This window comes from Trifolium pratense, linkage group LG3, assembly GCF_020283565.1.
Source record: "Trifolium pratense cultivar HEN17-A07 linkage group LG3, ARS_RC_1.1, whole genome shotgun sequence".
Taxonomy (NCBI): Eukaryota; Viridiplantae; Streptophyta; class Magnoliopsida; order Fabales; family Fabaceae; genus Trifolium; species Trifolium pratense.
In genome coordinates this window covers 43,117,470-43,142,355 of record NC_060061.1, presented here as the reverse complement: position 1 = coordinate 43,142,355, position 24,886 = coordinate 43,117,470, and the positions used below count along the sequence as shown (strand labels likewise).

The 24,886-nt window shown below is 33.7% G+C and overlaps 3 protein-coding genes across 4 annotated transcripts; 1 reads left to right on the top strand and 2 right to left on the bottom strand.

Annotated features, from left to right (window-relative positions):
- Nucleotides 1-4,013: 4,013 nt before the first annotated feature.
- LOC123912908 (fasciclin-like arabinogalactan protein 1) lies at nucleotides 4,014-5,591 on the top strand. Its single transcript, XM_045963500.1, has one exon. It carries the CDS (start codon nucleotides 4,087-4,089, stop codon nucleotides 5,335-5,337), a length of 1,251 nt encoding a protein of 416 aa, XP_045819456.1. The 5' UTR covers nucleotides 4,014-4,086; the 3' UTR covers nucleotides 5,338-5,591.
- A 2,552-nt stretch (nucleotides 5,592-8,143) lies between these two features.
- On the bottom strand, nucleotides 8,144-13,007 carry LOC123912907 (nudix hydrolase 10-like). The gene is made up of 10 exons (XM_045963499.1): nucleotides 12,897-13,007; nucleotides 12,692-12,811; nucleotides 11,996-12,192; nucleotides 11,727-11,792; nucleotides 11,309-11,446; nucleotides 11,133-11,210; nucleotides 10,664-10,714; nucleotides 10,530-10,564; nucleotides 9,225-9,333; nucleotides 8,144-8,457 (listed from the first exon to the last, which is right to left on the bottom strand). Exons 2-10 carry the CDS (start codon nucleotides 12,708-12,710, stop codon nucleotides 8,263-8,265), a joined length of 888 nt encoding a protein of 295 aa, XP_045819455.1. The 5' UTR covers nucleotides 12,711-12,811; nucleotides 12,897-13,007; the 3' UTR covers nucleotides 8,144-8,262.
- A 1,688-nt stretch (nucleotides 13,008-14,695) lies between these two features.
- LOC123912906 (NAD-dependent protein deacetylase SRT1) lies at nucleotides 14,696-24,476 on the bottom strand. 2 transcript variants are annotated; one of them, XM_045963498.1, is made up of 15 exons: nucleotides 24,228-24,323; nucleotides 22,812-22,873; nucleotides 22,422-22,451; nucleotides 22,225-22,317; nucleotides 20,957-21,076; nucleotides 20,644-20,744; nucleotides 20,155-20,263; nucleotides 19,736-19,815; nucleotides 19,228-19,306; nucleotides 18,422-18,475; nucleotides 17,897-17,993; nucleotides 17,319-17,401; nucleotides 15,663-15,730; nucleotides 15,351-15,453; nucleotides 14,696-15,281 (listed from the first exon to the last, which is right to left on the bottom strand). In XM_045963498.1, exons 3-15 carry the CDS (start codon nucleotides 22,431-22,433, stop codon nucleotides 14,991-14,993), a joined length of 1,290 nt encoding a protein of 429 aa, XP_045819454.1. In that variant the 5' UTR covers nucleotides 22,434-22,451; nucleotides 22,812-22,873; nucleotides 24,228-24,323; the 3' UTR covers nucleotides 14,696-14,990. The 2 variants fall into 2 exon arrangements, with proteins under 2 accessions (XP_045819454.1, XP_045819453.1); XM_045963497.1 differs by lacking the exon at nucleotides 22,812-22,873 and having other exon boundaries at nucleotides 24,228-24,476.
- Nucleotides 24,477-24,886: the final 410 nt, after the last annotated feature.

Here is a 24,886-nt window from a genome sequence, read left to right as displayed (position 1 = left end):
ATGAAAAAATAACTTATAAAGCCACAATTTTTGTTAGTGAAAACTTATAAATTAAGTATAACATAAAAGTTTATTTATTTGCTTAAATTATTTTCATAAACTCAAAAATAAGTTGAATTCAAACAGACCAGTATCACATGAACCTCTTTGTTATAACTTATTTTGTAATAAAAATGTCAATCACTCTTAGAAGTTTTCATTTGTTTGCCGCAAATTCTTAAAAAATGTGAATATATTATTAATAATCTAAAATTATATTTTTTAAATGGCAAATAATATTATACAAAATTCAATTAATAATTTAAGAATTAGTCACATATAATTCTTTTCACCCTTAACTAGTTAGTAACCTAGTAGTTACTAACTCAAAACAGTCTAGCTATCCACTTCACCCCATTTTTTTTTGAAGTTAAACCTTTATGATTAGATCTTAAGATCCCGTTTGCCCCTACTTATTTTTCACTCTGCTTAAAAGTAATAAATAAGTAAAAAATTGTATTTGACCTAACTTCTCCTTATTTTATACTTCTTTACTTTATTTCTCTAATTCTTTTAAGGTAAAATAGTGTAAAATACAATTTTATACTGCACTATTTCTTTTAAATAAAAAAATATAAAATAAATAGGGTCAAACTGGACTTAAATGCCAAATAATTTTTCAAATTGAAACCCACACGAAAAGCATACCTTTTCACTTTACGGTTGGTATTGATATATATGGTCTTGGGGCATGCATGCATTACAGCTTGTGATTATGCGATTCCACGCTTGTTTGGTAGTACAATTAAGTATTAACTTCTCTTTTTGTGTAACTCCTTCTATTCTCCACGAGAAAGGATGCGGTGGTAAATCGTTTGTTGATACACTTTTGGAGTAATATTTATTGGATTTAATTGATATGTACTAACGGTGTAAAATAATTTTACACTGTCAGTCAATACCAACTATGTTTTTTGCCACATCATCTCACTTCACCCAACTTTCTTAACATGACATGGCAAAATGATGGTTATTTATTGGACGATAATGTAAAACTATTTTACACCGTCAGTACGTATCAATTAAACTCATATTTATTTTAAGATCCGAGTTTATTTTTTTATCACCACAATTGTTCTGGACTGGGCCTTGAGCCCAATAGCAGAGGAAAATCCATGAATCAACGAGCATAAGCCCAAGTAGCGAACAACCCACCATTCTAATCTCTCAAGCACCAACGGTCACAACGCTCGACGCGTTGTAACAGCCGTTCACCGGAATGATGAGCATTAACTGCTCATCAAGGCTTTCCAGCCGTTTTCCGGCAGCCACTTGATGACCATTAATTCCACCAAGGGCCTTGGCCCAGCACTGGGGGCCATATATACACATCTCATTGTCATTTGCAAGGTACGTATCATTTAGCACAGAAAACCTCCAGTCCACACTTAACTTACTTGAGCGTCGGAGTACCTGCAGATACACAAACCCCCTCCGCTTTAATAGGGGCTTACGTGAGCAACGCCGGCGCGGTCGTCCTCTCTGATCAGGAAGGATCAGCAATACTAATCTTCGTTTGAGAACTTATGGAGCACACAAGGTGAATTCTTCTTTCATAATCGAATTTTTTTCATACGCATGAGCCAGAAATCGAACTCTTGATCACATATTTTAAGGGGACTAAATTTTTTATCACTTAGACTAATTCATTATCGGTGATCCGAGTTTAAATATCTAAAGACGACTAATTCAAAAGAAATCCATCTCACAAGTGATATCGTGAAATCCGGTTGAAATTAGAATTTTTTCTATGGTTCAATATTACAAGTGATGTCGAGAGAACTTAAATCCTAAATAAATTTTTTAAAAGGAACATATTTAATTTAAGGTCTCAAACCTTAGCATATATTAGTATTGTTAGTTTTTTACATGGACTAAAAACACTAGAAAAATTGTACCCAAAAAAAAAAAAAAACTAGAAAAAATGATAACCTAAGCGAAGATCACCCAGAAAACTTGATTTTTTTTTTTATAAGATTGATATTTGATTCAATCCAAAATCAAAAGAGTAATGCTTACAATATTTACTCATAAGTATTTCTTTTTTCAACAAAATTATTTAAACGGAAGGGTTATAAAAAAAAAAAAAAAAATAGCCAAAATTATTTAGTGAAAATTTCGTGCATGATCAAAGAAAGCTAAAAAAAAGAAAAAGATGACAAATAAATACACTAACAATTACTGTATATTAGGTAGAGTTCATTTAAATTAAAGTTTCCTAATTTATCGAATTTTCAACATCCAGTGTCATTGCCAGCAGTTAGCATCATTCCAGCATTTACCTTCTTTATTCTTTATCACCGTCCATAAACTGTAACCAGCTCCAGCTGTTAGTGAAAAGGAGATTATCTACTAAAAAAAGCTTAACTAATGAATCAATTACAGTTTAATTTTTTTGGTTAACCCTTCCGTTCTTAGAGGAAGGAGATTCTAATTATTTAGAGTTTAACCGCAAGACAATTAAAGTCTAGTTAGTTAAGAAATGTTTTTACCCAAAATCAAATTTAAATTCTTCCAAATAATTTAATTTTTTTTTGGTGAAATTCATTAACCATTTCATCTCAATCTATTAGTTAGTTTATCCAAGAGCATTTAGACTTAGATGAGATGTCGCATGTCTCTTTAGTTTAACCAAGGTCCTATATTTGATCTCTGGCTTGGACATACAACAATGTTAAAACTCTTAGGAAGAACTTGTCATCCATTTAGGTCTTACAAAACTCGAGGGATTAGTCTCTGCAGTTGCGCGGAATAGATACCCGCTTAAAAAAAATCTATTAGTTAGTTTAATTTTATTCTTTCTCCTAGGGAACAAGAAAGAGATGCTCCTCAAGTCACTTGTTATGCTCCCAACTGTTTCCTCTTTTATTCAACGAACTTCTCATCTTTTGGTCTTCCTGATTCTTTTCCATATTTTTATTCCAACTTCCAAAAGTGCTATCGACACTAGTGCCACTGCCAACACTGATTAATCAATTTTTTTTGTAAAATTTAGTTTTCTCATTTTATAAAACCATTTTTAAACTTCAGAATAGTTTGAAATAACTTATTTTTAAACTTATGTAAAATAACTTATATAAATAAATTACTAGTTTTTATGTTAATTTATAAATTTTCGCTAACAAATACTGTATTTTTATAAGCTATTTTTCTTATAAACTACTTTGACAAACTTATAATAATACATAAAAATTTATTTATTAGCATAAGCTGCTTTGCATAAGCTCAAAAATAACCTATTCCAAACAGACCCATAATTAAATTTTCAAAAAAATATTGCTAATTAAATGAAGAGAAGGAAAATATCATCATTTATCTCTTAATAATTTAACTATTTAAGGATAATTTTGAAAAGAAAAAAAACATTATTAAAAAATTTAATACAATTTTTTTTAATTCTTATGTTTTTGTAAAAAAATAAAGTATTTAAACTGATACATACAACTACACTACAGTATTAATTATTAAAACAATTAATTATTTTCCTTTTTTTGTTTTGAAACAATTAATTATTTTCTTAATATATCCATAGACAACTCAAATATGACCATACTCTTGTAAAAAAAACATCTGAAAAATTACACATTAGTAAGATTAAGTAATTAATTTTGGAAAATGCTAAACAGTGCCCCCGGAGCATTAGTTAAGGATACAGATATAGAAGTTTTATCTCGCAAATTATGCATTTAATGTTTTAATGATGTTAAAAGTTATTCTCTCTCATCATTAACTTTATCATTTGTTTCCTTTTTTAGTATGCTTAACTAGTGCCACAGGAGCACTTTTAGCATGACCATTAACTTTATTTCCTATTTCAAAAAACAATTAACTTTATTTCCCAAAAAGAAACTAATTAACTACTCTAATATCGCCAAAAAAGAAGTAAAAAACGTGTCTATCATGAATGGCAAAATCTGTAATAATCTTAAACCCCAAACCCCATTGTATATAACACTCTTATCAGTATCTCTCTGTTCTGTTGTCTCACTCACTCACTTTCTCCACTCTCCACTTCTTCTACAGATCTCATCTCATTCTTCTTCCACAATGCAGAACTTTCTCCGACCGTCACCTATGGCGGCGTTCACGGCGGCGCTACTCTTCATCTCAACCATTTTCACAACCTCCAACGCACACAACATCACAGCCATTCTCTCCAAAGACCCTGAATTCTCCACCTTCAACCACTACCTAACCCTAACACACCTCGCACCAGCAATCAACGGCAAACAAACAATCACCGTCTTAGCCGTCGACAACGACGCCATGCACGACTTAACATCCAAAAACCTTTCGATCTCCACCGTCAAAAACATCCTCTCCCTCCACGTCCTCCTCGACTACTACGACACCAAAAAGCTTCACCAAATCACAAAAGGAACCACTGACGTAGCCACAATGTACCAAACCACCGGCGCCGCTACTGGAATAGCAGGACACGTCAACATTACCGTTCTTCGCGGCGGAAAAGTCGGATTCGGTGCTCAAGACAACGATGGAACCCTACCTGCTACTTACGTCAAATCAATTCAAGAAATTCCTTCCAACATTTCCGTTCTACAAATCAGTCAAATTCTTCCTTCCGCCTCCGCTGAAGCTCCTACACCACCGCCAACCGAACATAACATCACCGATATAATGTCCAAACAGGGTTGCAAATCCTTCGCCGAAACACTTGCCGCTAATCCTGACGCGTTCGACACTTTTAACGGCAATCTCAACGGTGGATTAACCGTTTTTTGTCCCGCCGATAAAGCTTTCAATGCTTTCTTACCAAAATTCAAAAACCTAACAACCGTCGCAAAAATCGCGCTTCTCGAATTTCACGGTATTCCGGTTTATCAATCAAAAGATATGCTGAAATCGAGTAATGGACCTATGAACACTCTTGCTACAGATCGTGGCGGTTACGATTTCGATGTTCAAAACGACGGTGATGAGATCACACTGAAGACGAAAGCTGTAACTGCTAAGATAATGGACACGATCTTTGATGAAGTTCCCGATGCGATCTTTACTATTTCTAAGGTTCTTCTTCCAGAGGAGTTGTTTAAAGGTAAAGCTCAGAGTCCTTCTCCGGCACCGGCGCCGGAGCCTGCTGCTGCTGATGGTCCTCAGCCGCCTAAGAAAAAGGGAAAGAAGAAGGATGCGCCGGCGGACGATGATTCTGACTCGCCGGCTGATTCGCCGGATGATTCAGCTGATGATAATGCCGATGATAAAAACGGCGCCGCCGTTAGGTTTAACGGTATCTTTTTTATGGTTTTGAGTTTGGTTTTGGGATTTTTATTGCTCTGAGCTGTAACACACAAAACTTACATTGTGTTGTTTTTAATTTATTTAAATTAAATAATTTTTTTTTTTTAGTTTTTTATTTTGTTTAGTAAGGAAATGAAGGGAATTTCAAATGCTGTCCCTATTTTTCCGTTTGAGTCGTAACAGAGCAGGTGTGAATTTTTATTTCATTATTTTGGTGGTAAAGGAACAGTAATTTTTACTTGGTTGTGAATGTTAATGTAAACATTTGTTTACTACTTACTATCCTTTAACTATCTTATGGTTAGGTTAATCTTTATCAAAATTAAATTATCTTATAATTTTATCCTTTTTATTCTTAGTGATGACTTTATTTTCAATAGTGGATACTGTATATCATAGGTTGAAATTTCATCCCGTAAATTACATGCAATATTTTTATCGACGAATGAGTTGCACTAGAGTTCAAACTATCATTCTGCATATTACATACAATGTTTGTAACAACTCAACCATGCTTACATCCCAAGATTTTGTTTAATGTTGTAAATTTGAAAAAAAAATATTGACAAATGAAAGTGGTGTATTCTATTCTTCTGATGTTATCGACAAGGACAATAGTTGTATTCTTTCTTGTCTTTTCTTGATCATTATCAAGTACTGTCTTTTCTTTCAATGTTTTCTTAATTTCCAATTCTTCCATCTAATTTGGGGGAAACTGGGTTGTTTTCCTACTGCTTTTATTTTGGTTCATAGTTTCGAATTCTTTTCGAAATAATTTTGAATCAATCCATTTGGGACCTGTTGTGGCTATGTGGGTTGCTGTCTTCCTGATTCTACGATGTTAACTACTCCCTCCTACCAAAAAGTCCTTCTCATGATTGCAAGAAAAACAGAAAATATGAAAATTTTGCAATCAAACCTCCTCCTTAATCCATGCATTTCTCACTTATTGTTATTGCTTTTCAAGGTATTATTGTTATTATTATACTATGAATTTTATGTTGTAATGGTCCGGAACACAATTGAAAAGGGGGAAGTGGCGGTGAGACACCGCGGCGGTAGCGGCGAGGAAGATGTCTTGTCGGCGACCGTTAGTGAGAGACACTCTGATAGAGAGATGGAGATGCGGCGTAGAGATTGAGAGGTGTTTTGTTGTGACGGATAAGAGGAAAATTGAGAGAGAGAAGTAAGACGGGGTTGTTGTGAAAGGAATAAGAAGAATATGATTTTCCAATCTAATCTAAACCGGTGGGGCGAAGGCGTTGGTACGGAGAGAGATTTGACGGCGGCCAGTTGTGAGAAGATGTCGAGCAGTGTTGTAGCAACAAGGAAGAAGATGAAGAAGTTTACACACTATCAAGAAGAGAGAACATTTTAAATCTGGACCATTGATAAATTTTTATCCACGTGTCACGATCTAAACAAGGTAATGGAAACTAATGGAGCATATCTGAACTCTTATTCCAGAGCCTAAAACCATCAAATTATCCTTCAAAGCCCCTTGAATTAAGTCACTTTTAATGTGAAATAACGGAGTTATCAGGATACTATTTCCATAGTCTTGCATTCCAGTTTAAAAATTATTCTGTCTATAAATAACTTATATGTATTAACTAATTAATTAATGAGTTAAGTGATTAGACTTTCTACAAATTAGTGTACCTTATGTAATTATACATTTCAATTTATAAGAAAAAAAATCTATCTGAAATGTAGGAAATTACATTTCCATTATTAGAGAATAAGTTTCAATCAAAGGGAAAGTGAAATTTCCAGTGGCCCAGTCTGTGTATTTACAATAAAAACATTTGGTGGCTTCTCCCTTGTCCTAGAAGTAGGATGCTTTCTCTCCCGACCCCGTGATTCTTTTATATCCCCAATATTCCAATTTTGTTCTTGTAGAAAAATTCGGCTAGTAGAAACCAAATTTTTTATAGTGCAAAATCAGAGTAAATTTTGGTTTTTAGAAACTGAAATTTGTTTTTAAGACAAAAAAAAACTTCGCTTTTTTCAAATCGAAGTTTTTTCAAGGATAAAATTGAAAATTCAAAGGTATAAAAGAAACACGAGGAGTCGAGAGACAAAACATCCGGAAGTAGTAACTACCCTACTTATCTAAGGATTCACTATAAAGGGTTAAGATTTTCACCTCACATGCTTGTGTTTGTAGGTGCATATGAAATGATGGACCATTTTCATGTTTGCACAGAAACATATGTCATATAGTACATCTTTCATGTGTGCTCTTGTCGTATAGGATTATATTTTCCATTTTTCCATTTAGAAGATCCATCGGTAGAATTTTATGTGAAAAATTGTATGAAATTTGTTTGAATTCACTTTTTGGAAGAGTAAAAAGATTATGAAGATTTGAAATTGATTTTGGTCTTGATTAAAATTGTAGACTCTGAAGTTAGGATTTAAAGGAAAAAAACTTATTAGCTATGAAATTATTAGTTATAGTTTGAATGGTATCCTCAAGTATAAGTTATAAGCCATCAGTGATTGTTATAAGCTATGAAATTTGTTTAATGGTCGCTTAAGCCATTTACCTTGATTACATTTTTTTTGCTTTCACCATCGGTTGAATCTGGTTCGGGGTCAGTTATGGGATCAAGTGGTTTCAGCCCCCTCCCGATCGCAGTTGCAGGGGATCGAACCGCGGTCCTCCCTACCTTGATTACTTTTCATTCTTTGAAGCTTTTACCAGTATTGAAATTGTGTATTATGATTCAATACCAAGAATAGAATTAACACTTGGATGTTCGTGTGTGGTTAATGATTAATTATATTAAACTCGATAATTTTCTAAGAATCATACAACATAAAAGTTAAACATGCTGAATTTCAGTAACAAGATTAACAATTCTTGTTCAAAATCCAAATAACATATAGGAATCATGATATGTGGTCATTTCACTGAAATTTCAATCAAAATCAACTATACTATAATGAAAGACTAACTCAAGAAGATTTGTCTAAGTCTTTGGTATTCAAGTATACATAACTCAAATCCTTAGAGAAAAATGATGAGACAGGCCTAGGACATAGTCCAGTATAGACTCTTTCCATCTTTGCTATGCATAATTCAATTGTGTACTTGAAGGACTCATGCTTCTGATTAAATGGCTGTGCTGCATATTCTTCGAATGGCATCCACTTCATGAGAAAAAGACAAAGCACACCAAAACAAATTATGATAACAAAGATTTAAGAAGAAAAAAATAGAGTCATAATGCAAAAGTTATGGATTATGTGACAATAGTGCATAAATTAAGTGATATGCAGATGAACATGATTTGTTTGTGAAGTGATTGTTCACAAGTCTAATTTTCTTATAAGCAAGTTTTGTGTCTAAGTTAAGAATTTTTGTATTGCATTTACCATTTATCTTTGTTCTGTTGGTATATTAGATACGTCTCAAACATCGACATTTATACACGTCTTGAACAAGTGTCAACACAGACACTTTAACGGACCTGGATATGCTGCTGTAGTAGATACACACAGACACAGTTTTACGTTGTATTCAACCACGGCCGTGGATTTCAGATCGGACGGATCAGATTACACATCAGTTACAAAACAGTTAAACGATCTTAGCCTTTAATCTAAATCAGATGGCTGACAACAATAACTGCGTGAAGCAGTTACTACATCAATCCAATTCTCACTTTAAGGATGTTCTAATAATTTTGTTTTTCTTCGATTCGATGCACCTTAGACACTCTAAACATTTTTTTCATTGAGGCTCATTGTCATATAAAGTAAATTTCTAAGAAATATGTCAACCACTCATATACTTTGGACATTATTCATGTCATGATAAGTTATTGTTAGGTTATTGTTTTGGACAAAAGTGATCCTAGAGATAGGAAGAAGAAAACAAAAAAAAAACATGATCAGACATTGGCAAAAGGAAGTACCTGAGCTGCCTCAATTTCAAGTTCTTGCCTTTTGATGTCAAAAGAAAGAGGATGCAACATGCAAAGAAAAGTTAGGTCTGATTTTCCAAAGAATATATTGTGTTCCTGTCTGAAAATGAGAAACATGAAATTAAATGTCAAATGAAAAATGATAAAGAGAAGAAAGAATAAGAAAAAATCCAGGCCAAGATATGTTTAATTCTCAAGTACTCTAAAGAACTTAAGTTTATTAAAATGTTACTAGATTCCAAACAAATAAATTTTTTTGGCAAACAAAACAAATGATTATAAAAAGCAAGTGTCTCGAGAGTTGTCAACTCAACGGTAAGAGTTTGATCTTGTAATTTTAAGAGTCAGGGTTTAAATTTCATATGAAATAGTCATAAAATAATTATTAGTGTCACTTTAATTAATGATAATATATTTCCTTCTTTGTTAAGAGTCCTATATGAGATGACATATTGTCTGACAATATAAGTTACCCAAGATTATTAGATGATATTAGTCTATCATGTTTTCACTCATGGGTTCTGCTTCTGATGTCAAATCTTAGTGAGCGTGAGAAATTGTGTTAAGAGTTCCACGTTGAAAGAGATAAAACATGAACATGAGTTTACAAGTAGAGACAATTTTCACCTTACAAACCGGTTTTATAAGATTAAGTTAGACTCAACTCAAAATTCAAAGATTGTATCAAAGACTATCCAAGATCCATTGGACCATCTATTATCAGTTTTCGCTATTGGACTACTAGCTAGGATCATAATCTAGATGTCCAGTCCTAGGGATCGAGGTGTTAAGAGTTGTATATTAGATAAGATATGATATATAGAATGTTTATAAGTGGGACTCCCTAATTTTATTTTAAATTAGATAAAGCAAGTATAGAATTTTCAACATGCCTTTATTTTTGCTAAGTATAGTAAGTTACTAGACCATTATATCTCTATATGGGGCCAAGTTCATCAAATACACATCCATCACCTAAGAAACAAACCAATTAAAATCTCAAAATGATATTATGATATCCCCATCAATCTTTGAATATTAAATAAACACATATCACTAATATAATGCCACAATTTGACAAGTCCCAATCAAATGATTTCATATGCTGCTAGGAGCCTCAGCACTTCTGTGGCCTAATTTTTAATTCATCTAACATATTTTACAATACTAATGAAAAAATGAGAAAGTAAGAAGATAATTTTTAATTCAGTTTCCAATGTTAACCACATGAAGAAAACAAATAGACTAAAACTTTACAAAAAGGTCCTTTAAGGTTTGATATTAAAATATTAATACCTGAATCCAAGTACCTCCAAAAATTCTGTATCAATCTGATTTTAAATAAACAAACCAAAATAAAAGAAGTTACAGTTAATATAAACATCACATGGATTGAGATACAACATTGTACTAATACTAAGAATACTTACTCCTGTCTCTTCTTTTACTTCTCTAATAGCTGCTTCAAAAATCTCCTCACCCTGCAGGTGCAAAAACCAAGTTCCTACCAAATTGTAATTATTTTTAAAAATAATTATCAAACCAACTTATAATTATTATTATGATTAGTAGTAGTAGTAGTTGTAAGTTTAAATATACTTTTCGTCTCTGTAATTATAGTGTTTTTTTAGGTCATTGTAAGTTTTCTATTTAGAAACCGTTAATTTTGTTCATGGTGTGATGTCAACCTCTACAAAAACGCTGTCGTGGCTAACAAAATTTCAGTTGCCATCGGTGATATGGCAATTTTTCATTTCTAACTTTGCAGAGACGAAATCCAAAATCCGAAAACAAACTTACATAGACCAAAATCAGAATACGCTATATTTGTACGAACTTAAAATATGTAAAGATATTTCAAAGATGAGATGTAATATAAGTCTTTGAAAATGGACATACTGCATCAACTACTCCAGTAGGTGGCTTCCAAACTCCAATTCCATGAAATTTACCTCTTTTTTCCTTTACAACTAGCATCTACAAGCTCACCAAACAAAAATGAACAAAGTACTAAAAGAAAATGGAAAAAAGAGATTGAGAAGCTCTATGAACAACTAGTGAATCTAATTTTATACCTCTTTCTTATCATTCAAGACAATGGCGGCAATGCGTACGCGATGAGAAGCATTTGGAGGGATTGTGCAGCCTGTTTTAGGAATCCAGTAAACTAACATTACATAGTTTGGCTCAGCATGGTGGTACCAGAAACCCTCCTGCTCGGCAAAAACACACACGCGAAAAATTTAATTGAAGTATTTCCTTTTCAGGAAGTGTTTCGCTAAACGATTTAATTATGCACTTCTTCAATAAGTTCTTTGCTTATCATACAAAAGTTTATGCGCATAAGTTTTTTGCTTATCATACAAAAACTTACGAAAATAAGCAGGAAACAACTTTTGAACATAGATTCATAAGTTACTTTTATAAGTTTTCCAAATACTTGTACAAGTGCTTATACTAACAAAACTGTGAAATAGAATATGGAAAGATTACCTTAACTGCAATTTCAACAAGATTAACAAGTTCAATAGGTAACTTGATCCATACACCATCTTTTCGCTGCAATGAAAACTAAAGTTAGTAGGAGCACTATAATATGATGCAGTTATAATGGAAAAACCAATAAGCTAAGGTTGATTTATTCGTCGACGGATGAAATGACTTAATTGGTCACTTTAGATGAGTTAAATCCGTGTATTTGACGCAGTTATAAGCAATGATCAGTACCATTTTAGAGCTAGAATTTAGATCATAAAGGTCACCTGTTTCTTCCATTGTAAAAGTGAAGATTTAAGCAAACTAGCAAAAATTTCAGGGTCCATAGGATCCTTCAAGTCAACAATGACTCCTCCATGTGCATCATTGGTGGAAGGGAGAATTTCAACACATTCAAATCCATTTTCACACAAGTGATCCCCTAAAGGGAGTGCTGGACTAGCTGCCACTGACATTAGCTCAACTGCATATTCAATCACAAAATATTCAACAAATTTGTTAAGTCAAAAGCTGAGCTCTTTATGTGAGCATATTTAGATTGACTTATTTGATCTTATCTACTGACATAAGTTTTCTGAAACCGTAAAAAGTTGCATAATAAGTTGCTTTTGACCATAATTTTTGGCAATATCAAACATTGTGGCCACAATTTAAATCTCAAAGCTAGCAAACTTTTTGCATACTATGCAATTTGAATAGCAAAATACCATTTCCACAACATTAATGTATTATATGCTACAAACATTGTCCCGAGTAGGTAGCTTGGTTGGTGAGCTAAGTGACACTGAATGAGTTCTTAGCCAGAGGTCCAGAGTTTGATCCCTCCAAACTAATATAACTACTAATTTCCTAACTCCTAACATTTGCATATGAAATTTTTCTCACTAATGGAAAAACCAGAAAAATATGGTAAACAAAGTATAGTAAGAGATAAAATAACACAAAAAACAAGATAGACTAACCAACACAAACAAGTTCCATAGTTAAGAGGAAAAAACACGAGAGTTATAAGGATGACTTGGTGGCTGAGGTGGATGAGATAGAGAGTGGAGTGATAAGGAGGTTAGGAGTTCGATTCTCACCTACAGCAAAAACTAACAATACTAATTACTAACTATGATTACACAACAGTGTTACTCATAAAAACCAAACCAAGAGAATATTTACCTTGGCAAACAAACTCTAAGAAGGTAGTGAAGATTTAACTAGAAAGTTGAAGATTTAAAGGCAAGAGTTTGGTAGCAAAAAAAGGGGTTGATAGGGAACTAACAAAGAGCACTAACAAGTGGAAGTTGAAGAGATGAAAGGCACAAAGTTGCATATTTATAACAACAAACACTCACTTTGGTACCATGAGTGCTTGGTGACGTAGTTCCAATATTATAATTCTTGCTTCACTACACAACATTATTAGCCTTTCCTTCATTCAATCATTCATTAGCCGTCCATGTTTATAGATTGGTCACTATTTGGATCTAAGTGCAACATCCAATTGCACTAACTTATACTATTGTATTGTTGTGGATGCCTAAAAACTAATAACCAGAGGCATGTTGTAACACTAAACTAAGAAATTATCCGCAATATTGTGCAACTCGCCAGAGTGTCAATTCAACTTACATCTAAATCTAACGGTTGTGCAGCCGTGGTAGAGAATTCATATACGTCATTTGTCAATGTCATGGTTGGGTGGATGGTTAAGTAATCAATAACTGATCCTTACACTTACACCAGTATGAACAAGTTTTAGCTCTCAATGGACATGCTTTTGAATTTGTCATCCCTTACGTACAATATTATTCTCAAAGTGCAAAAATTTCAAACATTTTCAATACCCTTTGACCCCTTGTGATTTTACTTTGTCCTCGGTATACGTTTGTCGGTTCTTATTATTAAAAAAATTTACTTTTTTATTTTTGAGGAATATATTTTGTATTATAATGAATTAAGGTACGAGGTATATTCTCTATAGGAAAACAAGTAATTGAGCTTCATTTACAATGGATCGTTCGGAAAAATCTGAGTTTGATCCGAAATTTAATTTGATTTTCGGTAGGAACGATTTTTAGTTGGATTTTACTTATTTTGCGAACGAGCTTTGAATTACTAATGTCTTCTTTCTCAAAAAGGATCTTCGTATAAAAAATATATCACATAAATTCCGTAATATAAACAGCAAAAAATTACATCACTAAACTATATACATAGTCAGTCATATATTTAAACCGTTTGATGAATATCAGACAATTTAGATTTCAATCTTGATATCTTATATTTAAAAAAATTAGAATTGACTTTGAAATATGTAGTCTAATTTGGATTAGATGATCACTTCATATGAAGTGAACCACAAATACAGGCTTTGTCTAACATGCACCACTTGATTAAGTGGTGTATGGTGCACAAGTCTTCGATATTTTTATAATGAATACGAATTTTACAAAATCTACCGTTGGATGGAAAGTTTATATCGTTTAGATCATTCATAATTTTTTTAAATTTTTTGAAAATCATTTTATATGTTTTTGAGACCCAATAAGATTAACGGTATTTAATAAAAATTCATAAACCGTTAATTTTGATATGTCTCAATAACATATCAAATGATTTTCAATTTTTTTAAAAATATTAATGGATAATCTATACGATATAAACTTTCAATCAAACGGTAGATTTTATAAAATTCGTATTCGTTATAATGTTTTCGGTGCATGGTGCACAACTTGAGGGACTTATGCACCATAGAGTTTGGCACAGATACAAATATAAAAATTGATACTGATATATGGACACCAATAATAATTTAAACGAATTACAGTATAATTCAATATAACTAACACTAACATTATCCGAAAGCTAAGTCAACGAAATGTTGATTAATGTTAGGTCCACCAAAGTCAATAAATTGGAAACACACCACCCGCACTAAGTCAAACAATGACTTATCTCGTTTGAAGACGATGGCGTGTCATAATTTGAACCAAAATATAAAGAATTAAAGAACATTATACACCTATTGAATTCTCCATATACTTATAATTTCTCAAAAAATAGAAAGAAACATTACAAAAGCCACACCAAAATTACACACTATATTCAGTAATTAGTGTATCAGAAAGCTTTTCAGCATCAAGAACACCATTTAAGGGAAGACTGAGTGTATAATCTAACAAAATTCACTCAGTCTCTACATTTTGTCAATCCTGTCAGTTCTAATGTTTGGTATCATACTTACAAAAAACTACACCTTTCTATCTATATTTACACCTTCGATTTACCCTTAGAAACTTTTGAGCGCTTCCTCGATGATCCTGTACCGGTCATGCTATCTTTTCTCTTTTTATGATCACCATTGGTTAGAGAAGTGGGGACTGGTTTGCTGTAATGAACGGCATTGGTCACAACTGCATAGGTAGTAACGTTGCTACTAGGTGTCGAGATGGTCTTTCTTTCGATAACAGCATTCTGACCGCATTTTGATTCATTAACTGCCTTGTCTCTCAGCTTTTGGAATATGACATCCTTGTCGAAGTTGAAGCAGTCAGTTGAACTCTGTAAAAAAATGTAATTTTAGGTAAAGACATTATATCAGAAGATTGGTGAAATTTATGCAAGTCTTACCGTAAAATCTATCGGAACATCAACTTCAAGGGAAGAGCAACCGCAGCCATCACCAAAATTGAGGTTTAGAACCATTTCAAATGCTTTGTTATATGCTGTTCTCCTAAGACACCGTTCATCGAAATAAGTATAAAAATGTAAGCATCATAATGAGATGAATTTAATCAATGATGAGAGATAAATAAATAAAATACAAACAACATATGTGGATCCTCACAATTCTTCAGAATTCAATTTGGTCTTGTCTAGTATGTAAGGAACAATAGATTGAGGAAAAAAATTGATCAAAGGAACAAAAAATAAGTGTAGGACCTTTTAAGCCGAAATGGTTGCTCCTCCAGAATGGCTGGTTTGAAACCTTCCGTCTCCAAGAAGGAAACCTGGAGACAAGGACAGATATGCTAGTCAATTTCTAGCCTTCCGCTATATTTTTACATTTTGCCAAGAGAACATGAGATTGGTAAATGGAATACAGCTATGCTAGTAAGGAGAACAGGAACGAGAAAGTTATATTCCAATGAGGAGATTAAGAATAAGGAAGTTCCATTCTTACTTCCCTTGACATAAATCATTAGGATTTATCATCTGATTTCATTAATCTTAATAAACACAAATTCACTAGAATTATTTTACAAAAAACAACAAATTCATGAGAATTTTGTGGTCCTATGTTGTATTTAACATGGTATCAGAACCCAGTAAGAGATTCCAATGTGGGAATTGGACCCAGGATCCACGCTATGTGTGGGGATGGGTATTGAAGTTGTATTGGAGTCTCACATTACTCAGGTTCCCAGGCTGTTGAATGTACAAAATTGTCAATCCCTGATTGCATAGCGAAGTGGGAGCATTGGTGCCCTTATTTGAATAAGTAGTTGTCTTGGTTGTTGGAATGTGAAGAGGCAAGGAAGCGGTGGCTAGGACAACGGCAGCTAGTTCGCAGGAAGAAAGAGGGGAGTGTGAAAAGAAGAGAAGGGAAAATGACTTTCTGGTTTGCAGGGAAAGGAAGAGGAAAGAAAATAGGTTTTCTTTTTTTGTCACTGCACAAAATACATTCAAACCCCAATGTTGTGGGCACTCATGTAGCAGTACACTGTGACCAAAAGACGAAACTTAGACACGACAGTGGCCGCAATGACTGCAAATCCATTCTGCCACATGTGGGGGAAGCTAGCCACTGTTCTGTGGGGACACAGCTACTGACAATGTTGTTCTGATAGGGAGCAGGGTATGGGAGAAGGGGAAGGAGAGAAACAAATCATGAGACTAGGAGGAGAAGATCTACGAATAACAGCAGTTTAGAAGCAATTTCAATTCCCAAATTAAGTCTAATTCTAAAAGTTTCAACACAATGCCATCCTTAAAATAGGAAAAGGCTTAAACCAAAAAAAAATAGGAAAAGGCAGTGGACTACTTAAGCCCTATGAGATGCTAAGTGGACCACTTAAGTAGCTCGACTTGATAGCATAAGTGGTACGAGAGCTAATTGTTGGTGTACTGAAAGGAGCTACCTATGGAGGGGCTGCTTAGAAAGACCAAGAGTCTTACATTGCAAACACTAGAACGTCGGCTCTTTAGGGGAAGTGCAATGATAGAGACTTTGATATCATGTCCAAGAAAAAATATATTTTATCACATCTCTGAACAACCCCCAAAATCATAATAAATTTTTAAATCTGAAGTGAATTCCAGATATGCTATTCTATGTACCAAATAATCTACATATCCATATTCTATATCTTGTTATTCTTATCACATTCAACATTTAGTTCACCATTCCACATGAAGTTTACTGCCAAGTTAAGAAATAAGCAAGGAACTAACAGTCTAACACTAATATTACCAAAAGTCTACAACTACATTACTAGATTCAAGCATGTTCATACACAAAAGGTCAATTTAGACAACAACAAATGTGGATATAAATGAATGATAAAACAAGCAGATAGAGTCAACATATGCATTCACCTCGACAGACTTGATGAAAGGTAGTGCTGCTTTCTGGGCATGGACACTTGCAACTTGGAGAGTCCAGTTCACAAATTTTTTATCTGTGTATGAAAATTGAATCAATTATGTGAAATATATAAATCAACACCTCATGTTAGCTAGTCATTCGTATTTTGGTCGTGTGATATCTCGCAGTGTGACACAAATTTTACTATGTAAAAAAGAAGCTTTTGTTAGGTTTTTTTTCACACTGTAACTCCTGAGGCAAATGTTTCTTGGTTTGGAAGAACTGATGCTACTCATTAATAACAAAAATGCATAGAAAACTCATATTTCCTTCCCGGTCACAACATTAAAATAAATTGAAACTTTTCAATAGCTAGGTTGATCTACTAATGCAACTCGCGATTTATGAAGTTTACTAGAACAATGGGGCATTAAAGAATCAAATAATGAGTTAATTTTGTTAACTTGTGTATGTAGCATGGGATTGTGAGTGTCAGTAAGTTTGTGGGCACACATCAAAAAGTTATATGCATAAAAAACTCAAGCACATCCTAAGGTATAGCTTAAAATTACAATTGAAAGTTGATTACCATTGCTCAAAGCATGCACTACAATAATCTGGAAAAGGTCAATCCTGATGAAAGGAGGAATCTGCATATTAAGGTGCTCCATAACACCTGTAATAACCTGTTGCAATTTAAAATGCATCAAGGCAATGTTGTATCTATTTCGCATTACAGCAGGAAAAAAAAGCCAATACTAGTCTAATTCAAACTGAAAATCTTTGGATATGAAAGACATAAGAAAGAATGTGTTAAACAAAGAAAATGGATGATATGGATTGACAATTTGACATGTCATGTACAAATCAGACCACACGGGAATTCAGCAAGGTGGTGAAACAACTGAATGATCGTTTAATGATAAACTTAATAAATAAATAAAAAGAGCTCTACGTTTGTATATAGATGCCATTCTCTACGTTTGTATATAATGTGCACACCTATGTCTATTTAGTTAGCAACATTCGATACCGGAAAATAAACTTTGTAGCATTATCATATTCAAAGGTTACAAATAACATTAATAGAGTTTTACGAATGCAGTTCAAATACCTTATCGGAAAACCCATGTATGACTAAAGTGGCGTTTTTGTCCTTTGGGGTTTTCTGAAGAGTTCAAAACATTTATAGTTTAGATGACTACAATCAGAACAAGCATAAAAGTATAATAAGAAAAAACAAAACTGTGAAACTCTAAAATTAGAAGCCTCCAGCGTGTTCAAGGCTGAATTTCAAAGATTGAAAATATAATTACATACTTAACAGTTAACATTGATAATATCATAGTTGTAGCAAACATAAATATCCTACAGTTTTGACATATTCTATTGTAAATACAGAAAATGTGCGGCAGTGGCCATGGTTGAATTGGGTCGTCTAAATGCTAGAAATTTAGGGCACTCTATGTAGCTTTGCAGTGCACAAGCTTGTCGGCACAGACAAGACTTGCTTTTCCACATGATACCAACATGACCATAGTGACAAATAGGACAATCACAAGGATCACATTTGAAATAAAATAAAATAAAATATTCTATTCGGGATACTATTGAACACATATTGAGAATGTACTAATTATAAATAACTAAGATTTTCTTCCCATAAAATTTTAATTACTAATTTAATCAGTAGATCTTAAGTAGAATCATAGCTCTCGTAAAGAAAAGCAAAAAAATTAGCAAGAAAAGAATTTGAGTACAGGAAACTCGTTTGCAAAATAGGAAGGAAAAAAAACAGAGAATATGAGGTCTCCACCTCTTGAAACAGCAAACGAAACATCATTCATGAAAAAGGGAGATGGGATCAAACACCCTCATTGACATGCAGAAAGTGGTTAGCAGAAAAAAGGGGAGACAAACCTGGAGATTTACAATGACAACTTTACCTCCGCCACGGAGTGCTTTAAGAGGCAAGTTGCATGCTGGAGTTATTTGCAGACTGCATTAAGAGATTTTAGCCATGCTATATCAAAAGAAAAATATAGCAAAGCAAAACATTTTGGAAAAGAGATGGCATATAGTTCATTAATGTATGCCAATGACAAGAAATATGTTCGAAAGATCAATTTTAAAGTTGGTCAAACTTATGTCTATAGTATAATCTGATCACTCAATGACAAACCACAAAAATATAAATTTTCTTGATGTTAGAACATTACTTCGAGAGCAGTCAGCAGTATGATTCATTTTGAATTAAAGTTACTCTACTATAATCAGTTATTAATAAACAATTAAACTCGTACAAGTTAAGACAGGTAGAGAAAGCCAAAGACATATGTCAGGATAGCGAAGTACTGGGAAAAAAAACATAGGAAACAGATAAAAGAAAATTGTTGCAATGATAAGAAATAAATCATATTATTATTACCTTGTCCCCAAGCACAACACTATATCGGCCTGTTTGCAGTGCTTCTCAGCAGGATCCATCTCCTTTGGAGGCAATGCATCCTGAAAATACAACAGCATACATAGAGATACTAAGAGGGAAACTTAAATATCCAGCAAATATACAGGCGTATGTTTTTCAAGTCCATAATCATATCCCTAAGCTTAATATTTTCACAAACATAACTACAGATATATCAACAAGCCCATTGTGTCAAAAAATGGTTAGCTTGGTCAAGGACAAATGGGCTAAATATACAACTTAAACTAGCAATCAACGTCAAATCTTTCAATTTATATTTTTCAGTGAATGCGCACATTAAGTTTGTACTTCTAGCATATTACCATATTATTATTTTACATTATTGTACAATTGGGACCTAATGGTGAACAACGCTGTACCTCCCAGTCAAGGACTGTATCCTTAAGTCTTGTTCCACATTTTACATCTGAACACCGCCGTGATGTCTCCTTTAAACCAATAGTTTCGACCTCAAAATCACGAAAGTACCTTAAGAGGTTCAAATTATACAATTAGATAACAATTCTTTTAAGATCTAAGATTTTAAAAGTTACAAACACGACAGGAATGAGTCAAAGTCACTGCATGATTGATTAAATGCAAGAAGTAGAAAAATCAGGCCAAGTCTACAGATCTATGAAGAAAATATTATAAATTATTCATAACTTTGTGATTAAAAACAGTTATGAAATAGAACTTGTATTGATGAGAGAACTGTAGTTGTCCTTTTTTTTACTGATACTTGCTAGCATCTGCATTGTAAATATTCTTAACTTTGTGGAAGATATATGTTGAATATGCTCGATTAGTTAACTCCTATAAAAAAAAATCTTGTGTGGATTAGCATGGAAAGAGCAATAAGATCGTACTCAGCTCCACAAGAAGGGCATGTTTCCATAAAGGAATTCCCGTGCAGTTCAGACAGTTTCTCCCTTGGTATTCCAGATCGAAGATGGAGACCATCAACATTCTATCATAAGAAAATAAGAGGTTATAAGAATGGGAAAGAAAATTAAATGTTGAATTCAGCTCCAAAGAATGACCATTTCAATTAAAATTGGATGAAATTATTATTGAAGTTTGATTGTGATTTGCAAGAGAACAAGTGAAAAGATAGCTAAAACTAAAGTCTTCATATACCAAGGAAAGAAGTATATACATAAAAAAACGTAGTGATTCTACCTGGCTGATAACAAACTTCAAAATACCAGCCTTTTCTAATTCAACCAGAGCCATATGAGTCAAGCTTGGCACTGCACGGTGAAATGGTAATGATGCTTCTGGCAAGGCTTTACCTTCACGCTGTAATTATAATACAGAAAAGAAAATAGGATGAAAAGAGCCGCATAAAATCCATAAACCATAAGGCTCCGGAGTACAACGGAACGGAGCGGAATGGTATAAGACGGAATGGTGTGGAATGGAACATACATTTCATTCCGTTGTTTGGGTATTCTTAATATGACGGAACAAATTAAATTTTTTTCATTCCATTTATATCCTTATTTAAAATTATTATTATGTACCAAAAAAAATAAAATTATTATAATTATTATTAAAAAGACCCTTTGCTAGGGTTAGCATGGGCGCCGATCACACAGTGCTGCGTTTCATCGGTGTTGTTCGGTGGTAATCTGTGTTTCAATTTAATCTGGTCAGTGCAATATAATCCCAATCGGTGATACTAGGCATACCATTGGCCAATTTGTCTTCACCATCCAACAACATTCAACGTGTTGCCCCTTGCCAAATCTAAGAAATTTATATATTGTGAAGTACATGTGTTGCGGCTTTCAATGGAAAGTGTGTTCGTCTGAAACGTTGCCGGTTGTGCCAGGACAAATGCAAAAATGAAGAAGGCAACTCATGCAAAAATGAATAAGGCAACTCATTATCAGTAGTGATGTGGTATTAAAAGAATAGGGCAAAAAAGTAATTTTCAAATTTAAGGGAGTGATTCCATCACATACCTCCCAAGTTGGATGGAACAAAAATTGGGAGATATAATGGAATAGGATGGAATGCATCCCACTATGTTCCATTCCATTCCATCTTAATTTTTTAAATCCAAACAATGGAATGATATATTATTCCATCTCATTCCATTCCATTCCATCTCATACCACCAATCCAAACATAGCCTAAGAGAAAGGTAGAAGACTACACACGAATGAGTACAAACAAACAATAGTAGCATCTAATTGGTTCTCATCACGTCCAAAATTATGTATACTTACTTCAAACTGGTTAAGTTAAAGAACTTTTTATAGCAAATGTGTTGTAAATATAAGCAACAGATGACACTATTCTAGTTAGCATATGCACACTAAATGTGAGAGAAACAGATGAGATTGTCATTTGTCAAGCATACATTCACAACTGTGTGAACATCCCAAAAAAAGTTTAATTTTCATTATAGTACAAGCATACACAAACTTCAAAACTATCACCTGAAGCGTCCAAATTCCCTTGGGACCTCGAAAATCAGGTATACCACAAGAAGTTGATATTCCTGCACCTGTGAACACTACTAGATGCTTACTCTGCAAGTAGAAAAACAAATACAAATTAAAGAGGCTGATTACATAAAAAATAATACTGAGAAAGGTTCCGAATATAATCACCAATACGTAGCCACAGTCGATACCTTTTTAATCATGCTAGCCAGTTGCTCTATCTGCAAAGAAAAAATATCTATATCTTAGCTTATAAGTTATTCATCTCGGTCAAGTGAAATTTACTTTCATGCATACACATTCATTAGAATGTAATGAAGGAAACTTCTCGCTAGGTGATAAATTGGTATATTGCATTCACATACAAAAGAAGTGAAACAATTGAAACAGAACTAATATAACAAAAGTAAATGTAGAAAAAGAGAATTGTAACGGTATGGACTTATGTAGCCCAACCTGAAGATCAATCAGACTATTGCTGCATTAGCTCAGTACCTATAGACCAAGGCCATGCCCAATCAAGTAAGACCAAGTTAACAAGGCGAAACGAGAGTTAAGGGGATGAAATGAGGATCGGTTACCTAGACTCCAGCTGAGGGGAAATGGAACTGTAGCGTTCATCCTGACTACGCCTCAACGACTCCTAAAACAGGATAAGCGCCACTAAATCAACCAATCAGAGGAAAGGAGCGTATCGCGGCTCGGAGGGTAAAGCCAATATAAATAGGGGGTTGCAGGTCAGGAACATTCCCCCACTTTGGAGAAGGAACGTACTAGAAGAAGCAAGGAGATCACATCACCGGTCAATGTGATCAACCTCGTGTTCATTGCAACCATCCACCACAAGAAAAGAGAACCATATTGAATAAATCACTGTAACATTCATGAATTGAAGACAGAAAACCACATTTAGGCGTATCTGCATAAAGAGTGTACTTCACATAATCATATTGACAAACTTTGACAAATACCACAGAAAGCCCACGATACAATAGGAACATTACCCGCACATCGCATGTAAAGTGAAAATTGGTAACCTACTTTAAACAAAAATACATGTTTAACTATTGCTTATGGTACTCGTTGAGAGCTCCAAGTTGGATAGTGATACAGTCTGAATAGTAGTTATAAGTGGTGGATATCTTTCACTTACAAGCTGGTTTTGAGAGGTTGAGTTAGATCCGGCCCAAATTCTAAGATGGAATTCGAGTCTATCTTAGATCCATTTGGGCCATCTGTTATTGGGCCACAGGAGCCGCGCTCAAGATATCCAATCCTAGGTATGAGTGGTGTGTGTTGAGAGTCCCACATTGGATTAATAGCTATATCCAATTCTAAGACTTGACTTATAGTTATAAGTGATGGGTATTTGTAACCTTACAAGTCAATTTTGTAAGGTTTAGTTAGACTCAACCCAAAACCAAAATCATAAATTGTACCGAAATCTCACATAGGTAGCAGTATATATTCATATGTGGCATGATATAATTTATCTTCAAGGTACAAAACCATTCAACACTATAACATTCATTGATTATTCAGATTTCGATCAACTAATAACATCAATTGCACGAATTGACACAGCCCGTCAATTGTTGATTATCTTCAGCATATTAACCAATGTCTATCAAAATTTTGCAATGATGAGATGAAACATAGTCCCAAAAATACCTAACAACATTTTTAGTCAACATTTCAAAATCTCAAAGCATTGCTCACTAAATCAAAACCCTTGTAAAACAAAAACATAATCATCTAAACCAAAGTATTTAATTTATCATCACAATCCAAAATTCACAATCATGCAAGCTAATTAACCAAACAAGAATTAAATTTCACCCAAATTTCAACTCAAATCAGCACAAGATCACTTCCATTACCAATCAATCATGCAACATATAAGCATATAACCCACAAGCATAAAAAAGGGTAAGCTACAGTGTAAAGAAGATGACAAAGAAACATCAACAAAGTGAATGGAGCGAAAAAAGACTCACTTTTTCAAGCAAAACATGAGATGGGTCGAAATGTTCTGTCATTCCAACGTTGCCTACATCTTCTATATAGGATAGTTTTTCAGCATACCCAAGAGACATGGTTGATTGGTGACTGAGTACGATGCCAGAATAGCTCACAAAGTTAATCACTCTCACTTTCTCTCTCTCAAAGAAAATGGGAAGAAGAAGGTTTTTGTGATTCAGCAGAGAGAATGAGAATGAGAATGAGAAATGAAAAATCAGAAATGAGAAGGCTTTGTTCCTTTTAAGGAGACCCCAAAAGGCCAATATGATCTCACACTAGCACATGAATAGGCGGTCCACGGTAGATCCGTGTTAAAAAAAGATTATCAAAAATTCTAATAATTATTTATAACGATATTCTTAAAAACTAAAGACTCGAGATTTTTGGGTTTTTATGACTTAAATGAGGATTAAGTTAATGATGATTGAATATTAGATGTGTATTTGTTTCTCCTTGTTTAAGAAAAATAAATCAAGGTTAATTGACTCATTACTCAATATTCAATTATGGACCTGAAGCTATGGATGATATGGCGTTGAAAGTCGATGTGTGAGGATGTCGGCAGGTGATTAGCTGGTTGTAGTTGATGGTTTGACCCTGTTGTAAAGGATGAGGGTGGTACTTGCAAACACTC

What these genes read in the sequence shown, in the direction of transcription:
- LOC123912908 (XM_045963500.1), top strand. Translation starts at nt 4,087, where the DNA reads ATGCAGAACTTTCTCCGACCGTCACCTATGGCGGCGTTCACGGCGGCG.
- LOC123912906 (XM_045963497.1), bottom strand. Translation starts at nt 24,326, where the DNA reads ATGTCTCTTGGGTATGCTGAAAAACTATCCTATATAGAAGATGTAGGC. An exon ending in CTCATGTTTTGCTTGAAAAA is followed by an intron (nt 22,452 to 24,227) that starts GTGAGTCTTTTT and finishes TTTTCTTTGCAG; the next exon opens with ATAGAGCAACTGGCTAGCAT. An exon ending in ATACAGTCCTTGACTGGGAG is followed by an intron (nt 19,816 to 20,154) that starts GTACAGCGTTGT and finishes TTGTATTTTCAG; the next exon opens with GATGCATTGCCTCCAAAGGA.
- LOC123912907 (XM_045963499.1), bottom strand. An exon ending in TTGTTGAAATTGCAGTTAAG is followed by an intron (nt 11,447 to 11,726) that starts GTAATCTTTCCA and finishes TTTGCCGAGCAG; the next exon opens with GAGGGTTTCTGGTACCACCA. An exon ending in TTGGAGGTACTTGGATTCAG is followed by an intron (nt 9,334 to 10,529) that starts GTATTAATATTT and finishes TCTCATTTTCAG; the next exon opens with ACAGGAACACAATATATTCT.